This window comes from Heliangelus exortis, chromosome 3, assembly GCF_036169615.1.
Source record: "Heliangelus exortis chromosome 3, bHelExo1.hap1, whole genome shotgun sequence".
Taxonomy (NCBI): Eukaryota; Metazoa; Chordata; class Aves; order Apodiformes; family Trochilidae; genus Heliangelus; species Heliangelus exortis.
The window spans coordinates 12,674,705-12,702,091 of NC_092424.1; the positions used below are offsets into that span (position 1 = coordinate 12,674,705).

At 41.4% G+C, this 27,387-nt stretch overlaps 1 protein-coding gene across 2 annotated transcripts; it reads right to left on the bottom strand.

Annotated features, from left to right (window-relative positions):
- Positions 1–118: 118 nt before the first annotated feature.
- Positions 119–26,462, bottom strand: ZNF318 (zinc finger protein 318). Of its 2 annotated transcripts, XR_011724946.1 has the most exons (11): positions 25,679–26,462; positions 20,458–20,603; positions 14,312–14,939; positions 11,814–13,238; positions 10,809–10,908; positions 9,783–10,069; positions 6,720–6,923; positions 6,140–6,239; positions 4,995–5,113; positions 478–4,551; positions 119–361 (listed from the first exon to the last, which is right to left on the bottom strand). XR_011724946.1 is itself a non-coding variant. In XM_071739234.1 (10 exons), exons 1-10 carry the CDS (start codon positions 26,036–26,038, stop codon positions 1,165–1,167), a joined length of 6,756 nt encoding a protein of 2,251 aa, XP_071595335.1. In that variant the 5' UTR covers positions 26,039–26,462; the 3' UTR covers positions 119–1,164. The 2 variants fall into 2 exon arrangements, 1 of the variants encoding a protein (XP_071595335.1); XM_071739234.1 differs by having other exon boundaries at positions 119–4,551.
- Positions 26,463–27,387: the final 925 nt, after the last annotated feature.

Consider the following 27,387-nt stretch of genomic DNA (forward strand, 5'->3'; position numbering starts at 1 on the left):
TTGAATGGCTTCACCATCTACAGCTTCTCAATTTTATCAGCTACTACAGGAGTTATAAACTAATTGAAATAAACCACTTTCCTTAAGTTAAAAAAAAAAGGAAATAAAAAAGAAAGACTTGTTGACCACCATATGTTTATTTTTTAAACAATTTACAAATAAAAATGTTATATTTATCCAAGCAAACACATTTAATACTTTAAGTCTTCAACACGCTATACAAATGAGAACCATCACACTGGAGCTTTTGACAGCTCAGGGACCATTCGGGGTAGGCATGCATGTGTCTGTATCACATGAGACGAGTCCAATTCCTGACACCAGGGTTCTGATCTTCTACTTCTTCAGAGCTGGTCAGCTGCTAAATGATTTAACACAAACAGTTACTGGATCACAATACAATGAAAGATAGCCCATTTCAAATCATGTAAGTGACCTCAATGTGTCTGGTCCAGGTGTCAGGCCACAGAGCCTTACCGATTAGTCTTCTTCTCCACAAGGCAGTCGGGCAGATTTTCTCCCCTTGCTTAGTGATGTGGCATCCATACATGTGCTTATACAATACAGTGAAACAGCTTAAATACAGATGTAATACAACAGTAATTACAAATCACAGAGACAGATAAACAAACAAACAAAATAGTCACACTTTTTCATTTCAAACAATGAAAGTAAACAAAACCGTGCATTACAGTTTAAAGAAATTTTCAGTTTTAGCTCTTCTGAAAGTCTCCATTTCCTCAAGTTCTAAATTGCTGTTCTTGAGCTTGTCCCAGCAGCTGGGCTACTCATGGTGCTACTGAAACGAACAGGGTGAGCTGGAAATCATCCAAGAATGGTCAAAGAATAAAAGCCCCCAAAATAAACAACAAAGACGCACACATTATAAACGAGAGATTCCATTTTAATAGCAGAGTGTAGAAAAGAAACTGGCGAAAAAATTCACATGAAAAAACATTTTACACAATTAATTATGTACAGAATAAAGTATGTGTCTGGTTTCTGATGATGTAAGTTTCACTTTAGTCAAGTCCTACCACAGGATGCAAAGTACACCCAAACCCTTCAACTGGAAAAAAAAAAAACAAAACAAACCCACAAACAAAAAACATATACATAATCCCAGCTCTGGCTCCTCAAATATTGGGACTGGCTGGGTTCACTTCAACCCACTGGGCTTTCTGCTAAGCTTTCAGTGATTCCTGAATTTGTTGTAGCTTCCAAGCTACTGCCAGTTTCTGTTTGCTCAGTCTTCTTGCTCTGGATGGTGCATACTTCCTTGCCTCCTAGGCCACCCTCCATTCTGTCTGTTTCTTTAAGCCCAGGAAGGAAAGTTTCCACACAGGCAGAAGCCTGGCTTGCTGTGCTGCCTCCATCACAACTCAGTGATGGCATTTCAGCAACTCCACCTTTGCTCTCCTCCACTTGCAGAAGGATCTCAGACATGGGAGAAATGCCCTGCATTTCCAGAACTGGCATGACCACTTCTGTTGTGTCACTAGGTAAGGACTGTAATCCAAGCCGTGGCGTATCTGTTTGAGAAATCTGTGTGCAAAATCTGTTTTCCTGACTACCAGAAGTCCGTGTAGCAATATCAGTAATCCCTGTTTCATCCACTGCTTTTTGAATGCCCAGCTTCTTAACTTTACCAGACTCCAACCTAATGGATGCAACAGTATCTCGCTTTGAGCTTTCTTCCATATTCTCATTTAAATGTCCTGCTGTACAGTTGCTGAAGCATTCAGGTTTTACCTTAGTATCTCCTGAATTGAAATCAGTACTTCTGACCTCAAGTTCTGCCTTCTGACAGGGAGTCTCATTCTGCTTCACATCTTCTGATGTCAAAGACAGTTTCTTGTTATCCACACAAGCATGTGCAGAGAGACTTTCAGATTGCTCCGTGTTCAGTCCTGAGTGAGTGGTGTTCAGATGAAAGTCACTGTTTGCTGAGGTTCTTACAACCTCATGCTTTGCTTCTGAGGAGTGGACAGCTTCTTCTGTAAGATTCTCCCTATGGAAATCTGATGATAAAGTAAGGACTGACTCTTGGACAAGATCAGAACAAGCCCTAGAAAAGCCTCCAGTCTCTACTTCTTTTGCATCTCTTTTGATAAAAACATTACCTAAAGTTGCATCAGATCCATTCTGTCTTAATGATTTTTTTTCAACTTCAACTACCAACTCTACACTGGATCTGAGTTCAACAATGTTTGCTGAACAGGCATTGACTAACCATGTGACTTCCTGATCTTGGGTTTGGCTATTTAATACTGCATAGCCTGAAGCTTCAGGTCTAACTTTTTCCTGAGCTTTGAATATGCTTTTACTTTCTGTGTTGGTGGGACATGTGTCTAGCTGGACCTCTGTCAATTCTGAAGCAGGAGCTTCATGAGGACCAGTTTTTACTTCTACTTTTGGAGTCTTTGGTAGATTCAAACCACTTTCAGGACAAGAATGGATTGTGATGGCCTGCTCTTTTCCATTACTAGTTCTGGAAGTGTCCCATTCACCAGGGTTTCTTGTCAATTCTGAAATCTTATTTTGGGTTTCTGAAATTCGATGAGCTGCACCAAGGACTCCTGGCTGAGACACTTCCAAAGCTACACTTTCCAGTTTTACATCTTTTAAGGAGGCATCAATAGAACTCCGCTCTGTCATCACTGTTACTAAAGCTTTTTCTTCTGAAATGTTTTGAGAGTCACAGACCAATTCTGGACTATTGGTTTCTGTGTGAGTCCTACAGTTACCACTTAACATTTCCTCTACCAAATGGGAATTTCCCAAACTTTGACTTTCATTCTGTGTTTCAGGTAACAAAGGCTTTGGGTGTAATGTATGCTCAGGCTTTACCTCTTTTACTTTAATCTCTGCATCTTTTTCCAAGGTACCAGGAACATTTGTATTAATGACCATAGTTTTATGTGCATTTTCCTGTCCAACTTTCTCCTGAACTTTTGTTTTCTGACTGTCTACCTGCTCACTACATCCTATATCCACAAATCCAATTTCTGCAGGCATCTGGATACCAGAAGCAGTTTTTGTTTCTGGCAATTCTGTGATCGATATTTCCAGTTCCTGAAGCTGAACTGGTTTCCTGTTCATTTCAGCCTGATTCTCACCAGGAAGCCCACTCCCTTTTACTTGATTATTACACTGCAAGGAATCTTTTTTCAATTTAGTCTGAACTTCTGTTGAAAGAGAAGTCTGAATTTTTTTACCTGTGTCTTTCTGAATACCATTTTCAGTTTCAGAGTTTATGTCCATATGAAGTGTTGAAGTCTCCTGAACATCCCTTTTCTCTGTTTCTGAGGCCCTCTCAACTGAGTGGGCTTGGCTAACTTCAGCAGAATTCAGAGAATCCTCTTTCAAGCAGGATGAGCTATTACTTGTTCTAGGGTTTGTAGGTAAGTCTGCAGGTTTTGTTAGGTTAGAATTTTCTCCATTTGGAAGTGCAGAAGAATTTGCAAGCTTGCTGTCAGCCGAACCCTTTCCACCACTGCTATAGAAAATACCATAGAGATCTTTAGCATTGGCTGTGGCCAAGCAAGAGTTTCGTTTCTCTACCTTTTTTGCTTGGTCACTGAATGCAGTTGAAGGTGGTGGTGGTGGAGGTCTCACAAGCATTGTCAGCATTGTCTGTTCACTTTCAGACACACCTGGAGCTACTTCATCTGCAGGGATGACAGCTGCCTGCTGGACTGCTGGTGTAGGAGGTGTATCAGAAGTCTGAGAAGACTTACTTTTCTCTGTTGCTTTCAAATCATCCTCTGCCCCTTTTAAAATTACTTCTTCTCCCCCAAAAGCTTTTGAGATGATATCTGGAGGAAGCAGAACATCTGCATTGGTTTCTTTTACTACAGGCAGTGGTTTGACAGTAGCTCCAGAGGATTTTATGGATAAAAAGGTGTTCAAAGGTGCTGGTTTGCTAACTGTTGCAGTGGTAGACTTCCTGAAAATCATGGTGGGGACTGGTAGATTGGGTAGAATTTTTGCTGGTGTTTGTGTGGCAACAACTGGTGTCCATGGGCTAGTGTGTGGAATAACAGTTTTCCCAGACAACTTGATTTCAATGGGCTTGACATGGGGTTTTCCAGACTGACACTTGTTCTCCTCTTTGGTTCCTTCTGTACTCTCCTCCTTTGGAATAGCTCCTCCAGGAGTTTTATCGTCTCTCTCAGTCTTTTTCCAGCTGAATTTCCCAAAGGAAGTCTGGCTTGGTGATTCCTTTTTAGATTCTTCTTTCTTTTCTTCCTTTTTCTCCTCCTTCTTATCTTCCTTCTTCAGCTTAAGTGTGATACCCATTTTTCGCCCTGAAGAATCTATTTTCCCTTGAGTTTCACTATTCCCTTCTCCGAGCTCTGGGATGCTCTTTGCATCCTCTTTCTTTATTATTTTTTGTTTCTTCTCATCCTTCTCCTCTTTCTCTTTCTCAACTAGTTTCCGTTTCAGCTCATTCTGCCGCCTGCGTTCTGTTTCCAGAACCACAGCCAATCCAGCTTGACGGTCTAGATTTCTTCTTTCTTCATAGAGTGGGTTTTCATCTATGTATTTCTGTGGAAAAAAATGGCACAATATTAGCCACTGTTTCCCTGATAACTAAATAAATTAATAAATTCAGAACTGTAACAATTTTGACTTGGTTGGTAAGTGCCATCTCAACACTAAGAGAACAGCGAACTTCTTCCTACCGTGAAACCGAGATGCTACAAACTCCTGTAAGTTCTGTCACTTAATGTGAATTGAGTGAGGTCGCAGCAGTGCTGTCACTCTACAGAAGCAGTTGAAAATCAACACTGAGACTTGAACACTGTTTCAACATTATGCAGATGAAAGATTAGTCTCTATGCAGTGGGAAGTTCTGCTTATTTAGTTCAGTAGAACGTAGCCAAATACATATGCTCCGAGGAGTCAAACGTCATTCTTCAGGAAAGAAAGACAGAACAAGCAGAAGCTGATGCAAGGACTGACTCACTCCTTATACACCAGTTACCAACCTTGTATTTCTCATTGTGGGGATGACTTTTCACATGCTGCTCTGCTGATATCTGATCTCCAAAAAATTCATGACAGAGCTGGCAATAATATCCAGTGATGGGAATCAGAAACTCAGAGCCTGAAAAGGCCAAAGAAAATTATCAGAGAAACAAAATCTAATAAATGCCAAGCTCTTAACTAAGCCAGATAAACATATCAAAGAACAACAGCAATACCTCCAGCAATGTTCCTGTTGGAATAGTTAATGTCACTCTCCTTATGTTTCCACTATGGAAAACTCCACTACCAGAAGCAAATACGTGAAGTGAAGAAGCTTGATTACTACAATTTCAAAAATTACTGCAGTGTTCTCCATCATACTAAGGCTATCCCCTACTCAAGCAGGTTAACATTTCCTAGTTCTCAATCTATGGTCCATCTTTGTGGTATAGTTTGTTCAAATACTAAACACCTGCTATATGAAAAGAACACAAGTATTTTTACTGAAGCTCAGCAATACTGCATCCTTGTGCATACAGAAGCAGCTGCATTTACCTAACACATTGTAGACTCTCCTTCAGCAGGCACTACTGGAAGTATCAGATTAAAAAACTGAGATTGATCACTGGCAGGCTTATTTAGATATTCAGATTTTAAATCTTGTATTAATTTCCAAATTGCTTTCAGCCCCTTCCACATGGCTTTCTCACTCTCTGTATCCATACTCTACCAAAAACTCATTAGTGATTTTTCAGGGACACCTCTACTAAAATGTATTGAACAAAAGTGCCTGTTGAAAGACTGTGTGGAGTACTGCACAAGATCTACAGAAACACAACAAGCTCTCGTGGTCATGTCCTGAATTCTTACTTGTTAGCAAAATCACTTCAGAACTACACTGGAGAAAGAAAATGTCCCCTGGTATTAAAGACAAAAAAACAAACTCTAACAAGAAGATAAAGAACTATGCTATTTTTCCCTACAGTCCTGTTTTATGACCTTTTCCACTAGACAAGAAAGAATTGAAATAATTTGCCTTTCACCTTGTAATACAGTATCTGTATGTGCTCCCAGATGAAGGTAAAGTTTTGAAATTCCGAGCAACTAGAACCTACTGGAGGGCAAAGGGAGATGATATCCCAGTTGAAAAAAAAAATTAACCTACCTTTGGCAGGAACAGTTATCTTATCGATGCGTTTTATGGAGTCTTGTTTGGTCTCACTCTGGGTCTTCGAAGCCCAAGGTCTGTTGTAAGGATCCAGGGTCTATTTGCACAGTGACAGAGGTATACAGGCTCATATATTACACTAGCAAGGGAAGTACACCTGTCTTTTTCCTTATTAACATCCTTTCAGAACACTGAACATTAAAATCAATGTGCAAATATTTACAGGAATCTATGTTTTCCTCTCTTTCCCCTCCCATTTTGCAATTTATAATGAAAAAACCTGTGAAAAGGGTCAGATGTAAATGATAGCAAAGAACAGGTAAATATATGAAACACAAATATGAAAGGCTAGTTCCCCAGCATACTAAACACAGGCCACACTTGCACTAGTCAGAACACACTGGTAGCTGTACCAACTGCTCAAGTTCAACATTAGGGAAAAATAATTCGATAAGTAACTTCTGGGGTTCATGATAACTTCAAGTTCTCTTGTAAAATGTAGTTCTGTGATGTATGTTTTATTGTTAATATTTACAGCACTATGAAATGCACTTAGTGAAGGAAGCCTGCAACATACCTGTCTGTGTTTCTTATTATGCATGTGTGTGAAAAAGTCAAACATGGTCCCGCAGATGGTATTGCAGTCTTTGCACCAGTGGTTCCCTGCATCATAATATTCATAAATATTGGCCAACTGGAAAGGATGTTTGGAGGACTGTGAAGAGGATTCTGTTGGCTTCGGGCTTCTACCTCTGGATTTTTCATTAGTAGTTTTTGATTCCTAAATCGAACAAAAGGAAACTTCTCTAAGATAAGGCAGGACAGACACAATGCTCTAGAACTCAGAACCTGCCTCCAGCAGAACCCACAGACACACACAAAAAATAAAATATATCACCTGCTTTTCAGTGCCCAGGCTAATTCCACTGTTTCAGAGCGCTGGTATTGCCGACTAAGATGCTGCGTGGCCGCAGTGAAGAGCTTCCAATAAGGCTCCCAGGTGTAATGGCTGGATGGTTGTAGGTAATCAAGGAACCAAATGAACAAATTCCCTAAGGCATGCACCTTTCCCACTTCATGGGTTTCACATAAAGATCTGAATACTTCTAATTTACCACACTAGCCAAGCAGCACCCAGAAGATCTAAAATAGTTCCCCTAGAAGCATTCAGAAGTTACTGTAAAAGTAGCTTGGACAAAAGCAGAGGAAAAAAAGGAAGCTAAGAATTAGTTGACTAGAAGTATTTAACTTGGTCATCTTATTTGAATGTTCCTGAATTCTTTGGAAGACTCATTACTTATTAATAGAAAGATGGTGCTTTGTTAGATTACATAAGTATAGAAGGTGAAACATCCTGTGATTTAAGCATGTGATACTTGCATTTACATTGATTTGCACAGAAAGACTCCATACCATCATACACAGGCATTTCAAGACTTTAGCAAAAATTATTTCTAAGTTAACACTGCAAAGCAGCGAAAGAAATAACCCCTGATCATGAGTAAACCCTCTGAATTTAGATTATGACTGTACAAGATGTATTTTGGGTTTTAAGTTACATTTTCAATGACTGAAAGCTGATTATGTTATAATTTCTAATCTGCATGGCAGTCTGTAAAGAACAGCATGTTAACTTGGCAGACCCAAGTTAGTTCCATGATTTCCAAATTACTTACTATGGATGTTGAACTAATTTACTTAAGCAGATTCAAAATCATTAAATAACATCTGCCTTGCTTGAAAATCCTTTTGATAAACAGGACAGATTCTTTCCTATTCACACCACCCTACACAACACTCATTGTAAAGCAAACAACGAAGAGACACACCAGCCACTATGCACCCCACAAATACCCATATCCCAGTACAATCTAGTTCTTGGAAGCAGAGTAGGAAGGTACCCACTGAGTATTTGCATATATTCTGGCTGCAAGACACAGAAAAGCTGACATTCTCTTAAGCAATGAGAACATCAACTTATGATGTGCAGAAGTGCATGGAAGAGTACTCATGATGTCTGAGAAGTGTCATTCTTTATGTTATCTACAGACATACACTCATTCCATATATTTGGTAAAAATACTACCTCAATCAGGACTTTAAAAAGGCAATGCTTCTCACACAGTTAGGTGACAGCCAACTGTTAACTCCAGATCAAAGACACCTTCATAATTTGTTGCTATTTAGAGATTTAGAGCCCAGAAGGGATTGTTTGTCTGTTTAGCACAAGGCTGGCTAGCTTCCCCTCTGCACTATGTCACTGTAACACACAAAGGTTCAGCAGCAAGGGAGCAAACACAAGGTGGCTTGCAAATAAGCAGAAAGGCATTTGTTTTTGCCCTTGGGCTGGCAGTCAACTGACCTCAATGTCAAAAGATCTGCACCATCTTTTTTTTTTTACATAAAAAGTTCAAATAATCAGAACTACAACGTGAATCTTAAGAGATTAAAGGAAGTATCCTATGTGAATACAGATATGTGAAAATGCTAAATGTTCCTAGACAAAACTCAGAATTTTACATGTTAAAATAAGGAACTATAAAAACAGGATCAAGTAGTCGTCAGATGGACAGTACAAATAATGGAAGCTAAAATAATGAAAATCATATTCACACATGCTATATCTCAAGAAAAGAAAGCAATGTAACAATGCAGTGTAGGATTTAACAGACATTGTTGCCTACTTCAGTTTTATGATGTGGTGATACTTAGCAAATGATACTTAGAAGTGGCTACTGAATTCCATTGATGTTGCAAGAAACAACAAAAACACAACACAAAAGCAAGCCTTAAAATGAAAGACATCTGATCAGTTCTCTGAACCAGACCAGGATGAAGCATGAGGAAAAGTTTACAGAATACATACACTTCAGTGCTTTCATTGCAAATAACTCTTACCCTACTAACATTTTTCTCTCTGAAAAAAGCAAACAGTAAGTTCTGCACAAAAAGCATGTATCATCTCCCATCAGCTATTTCAGTTACATATTTGAATTAACATCAGAAAAGCAGAATAATTAATCTTCTGAACACATGCATAACTTTTCAGATGTTACTATCATACACTACTTCCACAGTAAAAAACTTTCTTCCCAAATGTTATAAGCCTATTTTGGTATATCCAGCACTCAGTTATGCAGACCATACCGAAGCTGACATTTCTTAAGAGAGAACACACAGCATGTACACAATATTCATGTTAAGCTGACAATCACATGTAAGTCTTGAGATTTGTTAATCACATCAACATGCTCCAACCTTGCAGAGAGCTTTGCTGCAACAACCACACCCCCTCAACAGGACATGCCAGAAATGTTGTAGAGAAAAGAAGTGTGTCCTCCTGGTACAGCATTGAGACCAAACAGCTATGAACACTCATGATACTGCTCAATCCAACCAACACCTCAGCAATACCAAAAAAAACCCCAGTAAGTGGTACTGAACTGCACAAACCCTGTGAAAAATTATTAGCACTGATACATTTACTCTCACCTGCATGCACCATCATAACCAGCATATGAGATGTAGCAACAAATTACATCAAATGATCCTCTAGTAAATGTTTTGGAGCAGCTACAGTGCCCTGTCTGTGCCCTGTTTTCATAGGAAAACCATTAGCACACAAGCCAGAAAACTTTACCTTGTTGGTGGAAGATGTTTTCTCTACAGCTTTCACATTTTCTGACTTGCTGTTCTTTTCCGAGGAATCTTTGGTTTCCACAGATGGTTTCCGGGGTTTTTCAAATATGTTAATCCCCAGGATTTGTGCTACTTTGTCAAGTTCAGACTGCTTCTTGTCAGCTGCATCAGATTCCTTATGCAGCTCTGAAATCTCCTTCATAATATTCTCTTGTAGTCTGTTCACCTCAACCAACAAGGGGTCTTTGTGTCCATCCTTCTCACGACGTTTTTTCCTCAACATCTCTCCTGAGCCAATCAAGGACGTGGAAGAGTTGGAAAAGCAGCAGGAAAATTGTCTTAAGATCTAGATAACTATTCCAGCAACAAGTATAATACTTTATATAGATTACAGCTAAATATAAACTAGAAAGTTGTAAAGGTGGAACTGTCTCTCAGATACAGCATCTCTAAATCTGCACGATCCACCTCTATAAGGACTGCCTTAACAAACACCTCTAGCAGACGCACCTCATAATCCTAATCAATTTAATAATCATTATTTCCCTCCAGGACCAAACAAGCACTTTATAACGTATCATTTTCCAAAGGCAAGGGAAATTTGTGTTTACTTGGACCAAAAAAAAGTCTTAAAAAGAAAAAGGTTAGCTCTGTCTAGAGAGGGCTTCTCCTCCAAATAAGATTCATGAAAAATTGAAAAGGGTGATGACGTCTTCAGTTATTCTCATTTATTCTAAAGAAGTACTCAAACGCACAAAATGCAACAATTCATTTAACTTATCAAGCTGCTGAAAAAAAATGCAAAAGCAACAGCTTGCTTCAGTTTAACAGCCAAATTTTGATTTAATAATTCTAATATAGTAATTAGGTCACTGCTTTCTCAAGAGTTCTGCATTACCTGGAATATGAAAACAGTAAACTACAGACTACTATTATTTTGGTCTTCACTTCTCCTAGCAGGTACTGGGACTTGTGACACATTGCAGTGGAAAAAAAAAAAGTGGGGACTGGGGGAGATGCACCGTACCTTGCTGTTTACGAAGCCTGTCCAGTTCAGTCTTGAGATAGTAAAGTTTCTTCTGCCGTGCTTCTCGTTCATTCTTCAGTTTTTCTCTCTCTTCTATAACCTAAACAGATTGGAAGGGGACTGGATTTTCTCCTCTTCCCAACACAGTCAAAGAACACTGCTCACTATTCTCAAAATGTTCTTGAGTATTTTAACACAACAAATACACCTCATTCTCTGCATCTGCAGGTAACTATATCATGTGCTCACATTTCAACCCTATATGAAGGCAACTTTTTTCTTTTGTGAAGTGTATTCCTCAGAACTGCCTTGTTTGTTGCACCATCTCCCATGGCACTTAAGCTCAGCTGATTATCTTCTACAGGGAAGCAAGATCAATGATAAATGGCTCTTCAAAACTCATGCAGTATCTCTACAGCTATCATGTTTTATCAGTGACAAAAGACTTCACAGCCTTTCACCCTGCCTGAAGAAATTATTATTCTGCAAGCAGTGAAAATTACTTGTCTGCTGATGTAGCACTTTGTGTCTGTACTCCTCTTTAAGTCACTTCAAATGAAAAGCAGAGAGGTTATCTCAAGACTGAAAATCTGAAGTGACTTCTTTTGAGTGTCTCTTGGATTCAGTGGTTCACCTTTCCACTGCCTGATTTGTTCTGAAGAGTGTGATGCAACTGAGCAGGCAAAAAGCTTCCAACTTTCCACGTACTCTACTGGCAGACCTACCAACACATTAATCATTAGCAGAGCAAATATGCAGCAAACATGCATATGTAGGTGACACCCATGAGCATAAAACTTTAGGGGATTCTAAACACATTTTTTTGAAGTGTCACAGAGTAATACACACAAATGCTTAAATATCTCTAACAAAAGCAAATTTAGGCCAACTGCTTTTAAACGAACCATTCAGGAAAAAAAAAAAAAGGCACACCTGAAGAGGAAAAGCTTTTTACAGCAATGAAGCAGTTTAACATATTTTGATATATCAGAATGGGTAACATACCTTCTGCTTCTGAGCTGCCCGATTTTTTTCATCTGACATCTTTTCTGTGGTATTTTTGAGAGGGTGTGAATTCAGACGAAGGGGCACTTTGGAGTGAACAGGAGTGGTAGGAACATGAACGAGCACAGAACCATCTCTTTTTGAATCGGGGACATCCTTTGCCATAGAGACTGTCTCAATCACCCGGAGGTTGGGGCGCGTGGGGTTTGCTGACATGGCCATGGTAAGGAGACCATGAGCTTCTGGCAGCGTAGGATTAGGTTGCTGGGCAGGGGGGTACATGGTCCAACCAGGAGCTGCATACGCCATATAGTGCCCATATGCATCATATCCTGGAGGAGCCATTGTGGGAGGTGGATAGTTTTGAGGCATTTGAGCAGCAGTGAACTGGGAATAGCTGGGAATTTGGTATTGGGAAACTGTAGCAGGTGTAGGTGGCAAACTAGGAGGAGCTGGTGGAACCGAAGGAATGAGAGAGACAGAAGGAATAGCCTGTTCTGGTACACGTGGAGGTATGTCCTGTCCCACGGGCTTGTTCTTAGTATATTCTGATTTCTGAAGAGAGGATGCATCTTTCGACTGCTGGAAAGAGACTGGAGGTGACGCAGAGTGCTGCTGGCTCAGCTCAGGAGAACGAGTGTCACTTCGGCTGCGACGCAAGTCCCAAGGGTCCCCTCTGCGGTGGTCTGAAGAGCGGCGATCGGGAGAGCGAGACGCCAACTTCTTGCCATGAAGGCGTTCCTGGGTACGAACAGCCAGTTTTCCAATTTCAGCAACACCAATGTCAAGTCCAATGGTTTTGAGTAAGTCATGGATCTTTGCATACTCAGCATTAGGCTCTTCTAAAGGATCCACCTTGACAGCTGGAGCAGGAGAAGGAGGTGGGCTCACTTTCTGGCTTATTATCTCATTGCCACAACTCACTGGGGGCTTCTGAATGGGGAGGGATTCAGCTTTGGTATCTTCATCCTCATCACCATAAAGAAATTTCTCTTCATCCTCAATGTCAGGAAAACTACGCCTCCTCTTCTCCTGAGCACTGGCAGAATCAGCCATCATGCCCAGAATTCGGGAGAAACCACTGCCATCCTGACTTGCCCTCTCATGAGGCAGCAGGAAGTCAGTATGGCGATCAGCAGGCTCTGTTTTGGGTTCTATCTTTTCCTTGTGACTTAAGAAACTTCCAAATTTCTCCTCAAACATGAAAGTGTCTTTGGAAGCCCCAGAAAGTGGGTTCCACTCATATAAACCGTCAAGCAACTCCTTGTTTGCAGACTCCACAATTGAGTCTTTGTTTAACCGTTTGAGAAAGTTCTCCACTTCAGATGTAAAAGGAGCTGTGTCATTGCTCTGGGATAAAGATGAATGACTAGAAAGGAGAGGAAGATCCTTGCTGGGAGCTGGACTGCTTGAAAAGCCCTCAGACTGAAAAAGAGAGAAGTTACTATTTACTACAGCACCTTTAAGGGGACAATGTGCCTCACAGAACAAACAAAGGAGTTGAGTTCACAGCTGAGGAAAAGAACGGGAAAAGACAATATACAGTTCAAAGCAAAGGCAGCAAATTACAAAACAAGTTGCCTAATGATTCTGAAATGTCATACCCAGCAACAGACACTTCTATCAAAGAATACACAAAATCACAATTTTATTTCATTAATTTTTTGCAAGCATAAGAACTGAAACTTTTAAACTGAAACCCCATAACATAAATTTGGGTAGTTTAATCACTGACAAACAGGATTTCAACACCTTAAGAGAGGTAAAAACAACTGCACTAGGGTTATTTTCTCAGTCACTTCTTCAGTTATGCATCATTAATGCCATGCTAAATAAGATTTCCAATAATAGAGACAGAATGGGGTCCTCAGTATTGAAACATCTCCTGAGATAGGCATGTCACTATAAAACCAACACTGATCAGTGTAAAAGGCAGATCAAAAATGATGTGCTGAAATGTGAGAGAAGTCAACTTATCACAACGGTCGCAACTGTTTATCTTTGCATTGCTCTGGTTTTGAGACTCAAACGGCATGACTTGCATAGAATTTAAGTTGGGCTGATTCCAGCCTGAAGTGGAAAGTGAAAAAATTAGGAAACTCGAAGATGTTTTCAGCCAGAAGAACTGAGGATGCATTAGGCTGTTTTTTAAGTCTATAAAGAAACAGAAACGCAAATAGTGACAGACAGAGAGCTTTGATCAATGTCCTGACTGCCTGTGGTACAAAAACACCCCGCTTTTCTACAAAAGCTGGGCCAGACCTCAGCATCCTGTGCTGAATTTCAACATGTACACATATATATGATAATTAAACGCCTTCACCAATTAAAGTTTCCAATGCAAGCCTAACTTATATAAGCCTGCAAAATGATACTTGTTCTCTCAGAGGCAGGAAAACAACAACTTGGCTTTTCTATTTTGGAAACCAAGATAACAGTCTGTATCATCAAGTAACTGTTTTGAAAAGTACAAACATCTAGACAGACAGAGATCAAACCTGAATAGGAGACTCTACTTCCATCTCCACTCGTTTCTTCAAAATAGATTTTTTGGGCATGGATGGGATTTCCTCAGGCCTATACGTATACCGAGGCTCAGCAGTCTGTAGTGTGTTAGTCAGGCCAGGGATCACATAACCACTGCCTGAAACATCATGATTCAAGTTTCTACTACGCTCTTCTTCTTCTCTTTTCCTCCTTGCACGGTCAAGCTCTCGGAATTCTTCATTCAGGTACGACGGGCTCGGGCTTCTACTGCGGCTTCGTCTGCGATAGTTTCGTGTTCCTGATGAGAAACCCTGGTGCTCTCCACTCACACCATGCATCTTCTCATCCTTTTCATATCGCGGACGCTTTATTTCTCGTCCCCTCTCTTCTGGCCTCAGTGGGTAGGAGGATTTCCTGAGTTTGTCACTATCTCTGTCAGATCCACGAGGCAGCTCTTCTCGACGACCATAATGAGGATTATAATCTGAACGATGGAGGAAAACATCTCGGTTGCGGTAGTCTTCATCATGCCTCATTATGAAGGGACTTAAAGGCTGATCTTCATGTGATGGGTACCGCTCAAGGCCTCGAGGACATGAGAGGCCTCTAGTGAATATTGGACCATCAGCCATATCTTCCCTGTGTAAAAAACATATAGAATAAATGTAAGTACTTAAGTCAGAGTAAACTCAATCTTACTCCTATTCAACAGTAAGAAATTTCCAAATCGGTACCAGAACAGCATCTTCATCACTAAATGGCAGTCAACATTTTATACACTTAAAGGAAAGAAGAGAGAGGGTGACTTATTTATAATAGTACTATACACCCTCCTAGGAAGTCACCTGCAAACACAGCGACATGAACAATTCAAATCATACTGTAGAAGGAGAGCCTTAACAATTTGATAGGATGGATTTATTTCTGTGAAGGAGAAAGACTACACGTTTTAAAAAAACATTACTATCATATTTCAGACCACAATCCCTTTCCTCATCTCTCCCAGCAAGATGCCAAGGTCACATTTCATATGAATTATTCAAGGTATAATTCAGTTTCACACTGGCAAATGCAACCAAATCCTCTTTTTATCTTCAGATGTGGACAAGGACCGCAAATTTTAGCACTGTTTTCCATTACAAGTGATCTATAAACAGGGCTGTCACTAATCAGAACTACTATACTCAAAAAGCAGCACAGTTTTTTATAAGATATCTCTGAACCAGGGACAGTAAATGTAATAGTATCATTCCTCTGTGCCAGCCTCTGCCTTTTTACACACAGTGGGTGTGCAGCTGGCAAAACAGCAGAATAAATAGCTACATCTCTGGGAGTATCTTTTTCTGGACTGATTCCTAGACAAACCTCCAATTGGAAGTACCATTTTAACTAAGGCCTTTTTCTCCACCTCTAAAAACTTTTCTGTGACCACTCTGTAGATCAGGAAGAAACAAACCGAACCAGCTGCTGTTTTCACTCACAAGTATTTAATAAAATATAGCAAGATTCTCCAACAATGGGAAGCAAATCTGCTTCTTAAGTGAAATCAATGGGACAGAGACCCTAGGAAAATGTCTTGCCCAAGTAATCAAGACAAGCTTGAGATAAACAACCTATGATTGCTTGAATCCTCAAAAATCACCTCCTCCTACTGAGAAAAGTCCCTCCATAGATTTGAGAAGAGATAAATCAATTCATGCCAGATAATGTAATTTTAAAAATCTGCAGATAAATTACATCCCCAGTTTTTAAAGTCAGCAGACTAAAAAATAACAAACATAAACAGACAAGGTCTTTTTCTTCAATATTTTCATAGTTCACACATGCATTTTTAAGAACAAAACCAACACAAAACCTCACTTTATCTCTAGCCAACATCATTGCAAAGCATTTCATTTGTTATTAGATGCTTCAGGAGTCCAATACATTTTATAAGGCTAATACAGCATATAACAGTACCCACAGTATAAGATGGTACCTTCCTAGTTTCCAGCAAAACAAGCACATCCACTCCCTCCCAAAAGCATAAAAATATTTAGAAAGTAGCTAGAATTACATTTCATAGATAAATGTTGCTGTTCACTGCCTACATAAAGGTATGTCTATCACCAGGGTCACCGTTTCCAAAGAGCCTGTTAAACCTACACAAACTGTATGAACACATCTGGTGAAGTAACAGATGTATTTCACCATACACCCTCAGCTGATTTTTGTGCAAATAATTTGCACATCTGCTTGCCAGGTGTCACCTACAATTCAGACGCTTGGACTGCACCAAATAAAGCAAAAGGAGTCTTTAATCATACTTCTTAAAGAAAGGAATAGCAAACAATTAGAAACATTCTAAACACACTCTGAACAACTAAAATGCAGATTTAAAACACAAAAATTAAATCCGGGTGTCAGAAAAAGGATTACTTGCCCCACAGAAACTGTGACTCTTTGAGAAATGTTTTCTGTAAATACAGTCCAACAGAGATATGTCCCTCTTAACTGGTTTGGGTACTCTTTGTCAGCAACGTCTACTACAGGCTAGTGGATCCCCAAGACAGGATACAAGGTGGTACAACAGTGACCATCCCAGTTCTTTCACCAACATAAAAGTAATGAATTACTGGAATTTGCAGCTTCAGAGAAAAAGAACAGACCACAAGCTACATAGACATGATGCATCAGAGAACTAAAAATACTGTAAGGTAAGTTTACTTTTTTGGTATATTTATTCACATACACAGACACAGAAAAAATAATGGTATTCTGCTGTCAGCAACCAATAGCTCTCCACTTCAACAGTCTTCATGGTGGCTCATGCTCAAGCCACCAGTCACTTCTGATTTTATGCCAAAAAATGCTATTTTAGAGCATAGCTTAACACAGACCAAGTCTTGCAGTGGTATGGCATAACCTTTGGGATTAGCCTGAGATTAAAAAATTGGTAGAATGTTCTGGATAGCTTAGGCCAGCTCAGGCAGTAGCAGAATGTCTTTAAATACTGACAGAGGGAGAGATGGAAGACAGCAAGATGACTAAGATACATTCTTCACTCTGAGAGACAGCTTCTGGGGGACAGAAAAAAAAAAAAAAACGTTGAAGCAGAAAACTGAAGCTGTTTAAGTGACCTTGAGGTCATGTCCAGCAGCATTCAGTATGCTTACATGTGCAAGAGGTCATATGCAGCTGCCTTAGAAACTTGGGGAAAGATCTTAATGATGTTCTAGGATGGACCTGCACATGGACACACATCCTGAGCAATTCACCTGGGGTATCCTGAACATCCACTGCTGCAGGAGAATGCAAAAGCATTCCCATAAATTTTTATTATTTTATTTATTTTATAGGCTGATGAATCTCTCTACTATCCCAAGGCCCTGCAAATTACAGAGAATAATTTGTTAAAGTGATTGCTTGATATCTCAGAGTAGTTAGCAAAAATATCCAAGAATAACTAAATTTGGAATTATTTGCCCCAATTACTTCAAAATTTGAAGAGACATCTTCAGAGAATGAGAATGTGCTATATGCCAAGTGACAATGTGATATGCCCAGTGTTTAACCCAATGATGATTCACAATAGGGGCTACTTTAAAGCCCAGTGTTCCAGTACCAGGACAGTCTCTCAAAGAGGAAAAGGAAAAACAAAGGTGACAATAAAACATCATGATAAATGATGTCCTTAACCTGATACAGAGTGTCCTTTAATAGCAACCAAAATGGTTAAACAGTGAAGAAACTTGGAAGTCAGAAGCAGCACCCAGGAGATTTAGGAAAAGCTAAGAGATGGCTAGATTCTTACACCCTTTAAGCTTCTGCATACTGGGAACCACTCAGACAAGTACAGCCAACATAGATCAGACAAAAGCAAACCACAAAAACAACCTAAACTACAAATATTACAAGTATATAAGAAGTCACTGATAAACTGAGGTCTGCACAGTCTCACTTTCTCTTACTCTCATTCTGATTCATCTGTCACTTTATACCTTCTCTGAAGTCTGTTCTGACCATTTTTTCACATCTACGGGTCTTGTAACAGATATAAGGTGAAAATTCTTAATCATTTGCACTTACATTAAAATAAACTCCAGCATACCTGGCGCTGATGTTACTTCTAACCATGCATCATAACCACAAACAGGTCAAATATAAGAACTCACAAGAGAAAATAAAGCAATGAGACAAGAAAATCTCTGATGTAGGTGAAATGCTTTGATATGGTTGGGATTTAGCAAAAATTCAATATTTATTAATGGTGTGAGGTAGACGAAGAGGTTCAATTTTAGAATCATTTAATGATTAACCAATTTAAAGATTAATAAGTGATATTATAGTGAAAGCTCTGGCAGACAGTCATCGAGGAAGTTACACCTGAGAGGTGTCCCAGCTTACAGGAGATTCTGGTCACAGCCTGCTGCAATCCAGGAGAGCTCAAAGGGTCTCTCTTCCCATCACTTTTTACAGGATCTCAGATAAATTACTTTTGTCAGGGACCTTTCCATTTCAGACCAACTCAGATCATAAAATATTCTGGTTCTTTACACTGGTTGCAAAGGCCCACAACTTGCTAGATTTTGGAGTTCTGGTATCAGTCTGCTTTTAGCAGAGGTACTAGGCTGCCAGGAGGTGACTGTCATTACTGTTCACAGGCAATGAGGGGGCAGGCACAGTTTATGTTGACAGGTGCCTTAAAAACTCTGGGCAGCTGCTTATGATCTAGATATGGATGCACTATGTTGTCAGGAGGTAACAGACTGTCATTATTGTCCCCAAGGAGACAGGTATGTTAAGGGGGTGGTACCTTAACTCTCTGTTACACTGCCTTTCACAATCCATACCTGAATTACTCTAGGTTGGTGTGGGGCCCAGGGAGGAGGAATCACACCAAGTACCAAGGGGCCCAAGAGAGGAAGGGTTCTATCACAACACACTCCCCTGCACCCACAGGTTCTTAATTTCCCAGAGCACTGCCAGTTCTACAAACCACCTCCTGCTCCTTCCAGCCACAGTACCCTCTCTGGGCAAATGCACTCATTTTATTCAGAAGACTGCAGATTGCGCAGGGGATTTACAAATCAAACACTGATCCCAGGAGAACTGAGGTAAAGGCATAAAAGTGACAGTTAAGAAAACTAAACTTTCATTTTGTTTTCTGCACCTGCTGAAACTTAACATTTGAGAAAGACAGGAAACTCACTTATTCTGTTCACTTCCTTTTTTTTTTTTTTTTTTTCTCTCTTTTTTTTTAAACCGTTGCAGATATTTGCATTAAAAATAGAAGATACTGACCTTTTTTTGTGCTGGATGCTTATCCATGACCTGAAGCTGCAACTGATTGCTCTGGGGCACAAACTATGCTATCTTTAACTTTGCAATACAAGAAAAAGAAAACAATTTTATTTGCACTAAGTCTTCTGATTTTGCTTCTTTTGCCAAATTATACCTATTCTCCTACTGAGGGCAAAAACTTCCAAACAGTATCTACTAATAAATGCACTTCACTGTTCACAACAGTATTTTTAACATTAACAACACCTCTTCACTAACTATTTCTCTCCAATTCCAATCAAGGGACCCTAAGAATTCTAAAACCTACCATATATGAGACTGGCAGACTACATTCACTTCTCTTCTGCAGGGTTTTTAAAATCAAAATAATTAATTTTCTTGAAGCTACACTCAACCTTTCTTCTGGACTATTCTCAAAAATCATATTAATCCTCTCAGTAAGTGAGAAAGTTGAAGCTTTACACTATCTATAAACAACATTCCTTTCAGTCAGAACTAGGTATGTTCTTAAGAAGTAGAAGAAGGTGGCTGAAGCTGTGAAACGTCAAATGATGCATCATTTGCAGCATACTCCTGCAATATACTCTGGGCACTTTCAGTTTATATAGGTTTTGGAAGCAGCTGACAAAAATCAGATAAGAAAAATCTGTTAGAGTAACTATGAACACCAGCAGCTTTTACTCAGGAATTCCCTGCACCACAACTTCCTGAAGGCTGAGGAAGTACTACAGGGGAGCATCACTACATGCTTGCCCTCTTACCCTCATCCCTTAGGCATTCACTGGGTTAATTAGATGTCTGGTCTCAGGAAGAAAGCCATTCCCACATTCTTACTGTTTCACACACTTGAATCCCCACCTGTGGAGGACCATACCTGTCACTCAGGTTATCAATTGGTGAGCCCAGTCTATCAGGCAGCCTCCTTCTCTCTGGTGTGCCCATGCAATACCGGTCATTACCAACAGTAATCCGCAAACTCTGTTCCAGTGAAGACTCAGAGCGGAGACTCGGTGAACGTCTCTGTAAATTAAGAAAGAGTGCAAGCCCATCAATCAGGGAACGTTAATTGCGGCTACAGAAAGGCGATTCTGTTCTGCTTAACACGTGACACTCGGGGTGGACGGATCTAATAAAAAAATCAAAATACAAGAACAATTGTTCCAAATATTTCAGTTGTCTTTTAAAAGTTACTAAAGAAAGGGGAGGGTATTGACTGCATTTGATTTCTCATCCCAGCTGCCAGTAACACGCTATGTTGTATTATCTAGAAAAGAAATTTTCATCTCAAAAATACATTTCATAAAGCACCATTATGGAAGGCAGAAAAACAGAAGTTCAAGAAGTCCCAGACAGCTGCTGTCCTCCTTTCTTTGTAGAAAAGCAGCTAAGCAAACATTGCATTAAAAACAGTGCCAGGAATTTCTTAATAAAAGTGCCTGGATTTCTAGCCCTTTCTAGCTTCAGCAACAACTGAAGTATAAACCGGTGTAAACAAAGATTTTCCTAGCAGTGATGTTTTCAACAGGTTTCCTTGCCTCATGCTGCAATGCAACATAATACTAAAAATACCAGTGCCTACAGAAACACCTTCTACAACAAAATTCCCATCATCACTATTTATAATTTATAGGGCTAAACCAGAACTAAGAAAAGTTGCTTTTGAAAAACTACAGCAGGGAAAACCTAGGCTAGCTGCCTCTGCACAGCCCTTCCTTCAGACACACAGTTCAACACAGAAAATGTCATTACTTGTAAATTATGCTTAGTTATGCCTCTAGAATATGACACTAGATACAGGAATGATTAAAGTAATGAGAGTTCCATAAGAGACAGATACGACTGCCTGAAGACAGAGATATTTGATTTACTTTTCTAAACCAACATGGCTTAAGTTCTGATTAACAGGAAGCAATGAACCAGCTTCAGTTCTGCCAAGCCAGCCAGTCATGCAATGAACATTGCTTTTGCTTTTCACCACTGAAAACTGCAGTAGCAGGCAGCAGGTGAGCTATGTTCCCTCTGTCTGCTCTAATAAGATGCAGCAGATTCAGCTCAATCATCTGAGACCAAAGGACAAACAGTATAAAATCTCCAACAAGAAAGCAAAATAATTCCCTCACAAATTGCCTGAAAAAAAAATGCCTTGCAGTACAAATCTGCACTAGAATCCATTGTGCACATAACCTCATCCTCAGGTAGCATTTCTGTTTTGCTCCATCAGTCTGAATCTCAGCATCTATCAGAACATATTTTAGTTACTTTTTATGACCAACTGTGTTGCATAGCATAATATTGATCCTGCAACAGCCTGAATGAGATACAACATCTACAATGTGCATGTGTTTCATACAAACACACTCTGAAGGCTCACATATCCTCACTATAACACTGGGTTTTGAGGGCTACCTCAAGAAGTTATCTTGAAGGACATGTTCTTGCCATCAAGACTGCTGGCAAGTTGAGCACTTCCAAGACAACCATCTCCAGGAACTGACCACAGAGAACTGATGAGTACACCTCAATACAAACTTCTCATCAAAGGAAAGAAATAGGTTACATTTAGAAAATTTGAGATGTCAGGATTGCCTATGACTGCCATGCAGATTACTCAGAGACAGCAGGTACAGTGGTACATATTTGAGATTTGCAATTGTCTATTTTCAGTTTCAGAAACTGCAGTTATAACAGCTTTTTTACTTGGAGCACTGGACACTGCCACCAGGCATTCCTGCCTATTCACTGCACTGCATTTTACTCCCTTCCTGTTCTGGTGCCTAAGCCACAGTACCCACTCACATGCAAGTGCACAGGTAGCACAACAGCTCTTCATTTCTTCTTTCTCTGTTGACCCAACATACTCACACCCCCTAACTTCAGCCAATTTTCTTACAAGAAAGCAAAGAAGCTGAGGGAAACTATAAGAATAACAAGCATGCAAGTTAGCAGGGACAAATAGAAGCAGAATATGTCAGCCTTGGAAGAACAAATAAAGTCCACCAAAATCTCTCACTCTACAGCCCTGAGCATCCTATTTTCCATTACTTTTTTCAATATTCGCATGAAATTTTTGCTGTCACTCTGTGCTATTCCAATTCCCACAAACTTTTTCCCAGCTACTAAGGAACTAACATCATCCATACTTAAAATGTTCAACACAAAGCTCCACTGAGAGCATCCCAGCTATATATGAGAAAATGGTCAAAGATGCTGATGCATGCACTTCATCTCCAAAACAAACAAACAAAACAGAAAAAGGAAAAAAAAAAACACACCCAAAAAATAAAACCAAAACAAATCAAAACAAAAATATAGCAACTCCCAGAATCAAGACAAGGGAGTAAGAACTAAGGCTGTTCTTTCCATACTCAAATTAATATGAAGGTTAGGGATAATAACTTAAGAGCTTGTACTCAATCCCATACCTCTATCCATCAGTGTCTTCGTTCCACATCCCACAACTTCCACCCTTACACATGCACCTCCCTCTTCCAAGTCATCCTATCCTATTGAAGCCTGAATTCCTCTTACTCAGTCATCTCCTTTCAGTGGCAATTCCAAACATCACTTACTAACATATCTGTGTAACTCTAGGTATTTCTGCCCTTTCCTCAAACTTCTGGAGAGGGAGACCAACATTTCTGCTGCCTGCTTTGTTTTGATCACACTTAGTTGAGCTGTTTAGAAAACATCAGCATAATTGCAGCTTTTATCTTTCTCTGATTAACACTAATTTTGTACACAGTAATTCTAAAAAGCAAAATTAACCTGCATAGCTCTTTTATGCTATTTATCACCTTTAAAGTAGCAATGCTGCTCAAACAACTTTTGGAGGTCAAAAACTTCCATGGAAAATATGTGCACAATACCTACCCTAAGAATTATTTACACAGGGCTTTAGCACATCCAAAAGACAATATGATACAGGCTAAAGAGTTGTATTCCATTGTCTCAAGATCCTCCTTATTGTGACTGCTGCTTCCTAGAGAAAAGTTTTCTTGAAATGCAGTAATATTCGTACAAATAGACAAAAAAAAAAATCTATCTGGCTAAAGATTTCAGCACTAGACAACATCCTAAAACCTGCTTTTTAGGATTAATAATTTTTTAAATTATTTTTCTCTGAAATCAGAATGATCAAGAAAAACATCAAGAATCTAGAACAATTTGCTGAGATTATTTTCTGTAGCTTGAGCCAGAAGGGTGCAAAATAATACTGGAAGAGTAGCATTTGTCAAGAATAATGTTTGTGTAAAGTAGGGATTTTCTGTCCTTTTTACTTTCCTTAAAGGAACAGTGGGAGGCTTTCTGTCAAAAATGTGTAGATCAAATTTCTCCAAGTCCAAACCACAACCACATTCAGCATTGAAAGTTTTTGCTACAGCTGGCACAGGGTCACAGCCTGTAACAGATAGAGTGAAATTGCAGGCTGAGTGATTGTGAAGTCAGTTTATTAAAGTTTTGCTCCTGTATTCCAGCTTGTCATCCTCTCAGCTGAGACTGTGCAACTATCCATCGAGCCACAATACAAGCTGATATGAATCAGAACAAAAATTACCTTTTTTTATAGAACTACTTTATTTCTAGATTGGTCCTACTAGCAATGCATTTGCAGGGCTACCCCACAGACAACTTAAACGACTGAAATATTGGTAAAATACAGCCTGAAAAGAAATGGCCAGAGGCAAGTTTCTCAGCCTGGCTTGCTTTAAATGTCAAGTACAACATTATCTTCCCATACCTTCAGATCAGCTTTAAATAACCTCTAAATAACAAACAGCACTAGTAGCTGAATTTTAACTCCATTGCAATCACCTGTGATCTCTTCTATGGCCACAGCTCCAAAGAAATCTATTAAGAACCTGTACTGCCATCAGAAAGGGCAATCCCCATTCTCTCTTGAGGTCTCATCATGCAATGAGTCATAGCAGACAATATATTTTTGTTGGATTGACTTTCAGCCACATGGTTTCCTCAAATCAGTTCATACTGCAACTTCACAAAGCAAGTGTGAGCACAAAGGAGATGAGAAGAAATACAGCAGAGTGAGAGGAAAAACTGAATGTTCTTTTTAACTGTACATATGTTGGCCTGAGCGACCATGGAACCATAGCTTAAAATATCCCATTATGAAAAATCTCTTCTCTCAATGCAATACACACCATGAGCCTAATACATACCACGGGCAACAGCTATCAGACAAGACAATCACTGCATCAAGGAGCTAAGATGAGAAAATCTTCAGAGAGCAAATGTCACTTGCTCAACAAAAAGAAAAAAGTACGGCTACACACTTTTAGTATGAAGGCATCTGCATCCAAGATAGTATCACTTTAAACTGCAAACCAGAGTTTCACATGCCCAAATCAGATTTTGACAAGACTGAGACAACTGAAACACCTTGTGCACAGTTCCAACTACAAAGCGTCGCCTATCAAAGAACACCTCTCAAAGACATAAATCTGTAACAGTCTCCTTTGTACACCCATGACAGTAGGAAGAACTCACACAAAGTACTCATTCAACATTGTACTACAAAAGTTATCGTCTCACAAATTAAACAATATTTACACAATAACAAAAACTAGTGTTAAATGGAGGAAAGCAACTAGTTACACGCTTTGCCTTAGGGACAGAGCATAATCTTTGAGCTTCGTCTAAAATTGCCGAAAAGAGAGAAAGAGAATGTAATGGAAATTGAGGGAAAATTATTACTTAAGAGTGGAAATCAGTGATTTTTTTTTTTTTTTTTTCTCCATTTGTCTCTCATCTGGAGGAAAACCACTCTTCTCTTTCCCCTGGGGAGAGCCCGGGGCCAGTTCAATTCTGTAAGGACATCCCTAGCCGCGCCAAGCTTGGGGCCCTGACCCCGTTGCTCCCCACAGCCCGGCTCACGGGCTGACCCTGGGATACCGGCACCGCCGAGGGTCGGGGTACCGCTGAAGGGAGGCCGGGACAGATCCCCCCCGGCCGGGCGCGGGGCGGCCGCCATCACCGGAGGCCGCGGAGGCGGTGGTGGGGACCCCCCACGGCCTGACAGTCCCCGAGGGAGGGGACAAGCCCCGCACCCAGACCCCGCAGCGCACGGCGGTAGTTACCCGGCTAGTGCTGCCGTCTCCGTGCTCGCTCCCTCGGCGGCCCCGGGTCCCCGCGGGCCCCGGTCCTCCCGGCGGCGATGGCAACCTCCTGCGGTGGGGCGACGGCGATCGGCGGGAGGTGCCGCGGTGGCCCGAAGGGGACCGGTGGCGGCGCGGCGGGGGACGGGGCGAAGCGGAGCGCGGCGGCGAAGCGGCGGCGGCGGCAGAGGCGGCAGCGGGAGGCGGCGGGGGAGGCCGGCCGCGGCCTGGCCCCGGCCCCGATGTGCCGGAGCGGGAGGCGCGGGACCCGGACGAACTGCCCTCTTTCAGCCGGTGAGACGAAGACGGGGGGCCGGAGCGGCCGCTGCTGGAGCGGTACATGATGGCGCCAGCGGCTCGGGGGTCCCGGCGGCCTTGCGCGGGCACCCCAGCTCCTCTGACCCGACCCGACCCCCCCCCCCAGGCTGCACCCCTCCGGCCCCCCGCGCGTGCGCGCCACCGGCCGCCCTGCGCGCGCTCCCGAGGCACTCACCCCCGGGCCCGGGGCAGGGGGGGGGCGGGGTGAGCCCGGGCCGGGGGGCGGGAGGCGTTGCCTGGGGACGCCCGCACAAAATGGCGGCCGCTGAGACCCGGTCACGTGCGGTGGGTCGGGCTGCCGCCGCAGCGCTCGGCGGTGCGGGGAGCCGCTTCCTCCCTCCCCCTGCGCTCCGAGTCCCCGGGGCCGGTCGGGGGACACGCTCGGGTGCGCGCAGGTGGCCGCTCCATCCTGTTTGCTTTTCGTCTGGGGCTGCTCGCCGCCTTTCCCCTCTCAGCCCTCCCGGCCGGAGAGTGGCTGGGGAGCGACGGAGAGAGGTTCACCGGGGAGGCCGTGGGGGGACCTCCGACTCACAGAGGCCGAGGGGACGCGCCGAGGCTCTTAGGTCGAAGCCACAAGAACAGCACCTTGTTTGGTTTTCTTTTTTCCCCACACTGTGCTGTGGAGCTTGTCGGGTGTTTTCCTTGAGCAGAGATGTGTTCGAAGAGCAGTCTGGCTGCTCGATGAGGTGAGGCTGAACCTCCAGCACAGCAATTTTTTGAGGAAATTTTCTTGCTGTGACTGCTGGGAGCCAGAATGCCATGATGGGAAGGAATCGCTTCCCGCTTGCTCCCTCCCCTCAGCTGAGCGCCTGCTCCCCGCCATGCTCCGTGCGGTCCAGGGAGCGTGGCAGTTTCGATTCTTGTAGATGAAGAATTAAACATTTCTCTTACTTCACGTTGCGGGTTGTTTCAGCTGAGAAGCAAGAAGAGTGTTTTCAATTAACGGAAATTGGCAGCCCGCAGAAATAAATGAATCCAGGTAAATTAAGGTTCTGATTCTCCATTTTTCAAATTCCTGAGCTTTTATATCTTCCCTGGAAACTAAGGATCAGTGTCACTCATTAGATTTGTATTTTATTATTACCTAGATGACACGTGAGGGCCAAAAAACAACCCAGTTGTTTTTTTGCAGATTTGAATGAAATGGCTCTGTATTTATTGGGATGTATTTGCTAGAACATAACATTTGAAGCATACTACTCCTAGCAGCAGCAAGAAAGAGCAGCAGGCTTGATGGGTGGGTGGGTGTCCATCTGATACGGTAATGAAGTATTTCTGCTGGGAGTGGTTGGGTACAATTATAGCTAACTGCCCCACCTTGACATTTTCTGAGTGAGTGCACCACTACCCAGGCTCAGGAAATACACTTGGTT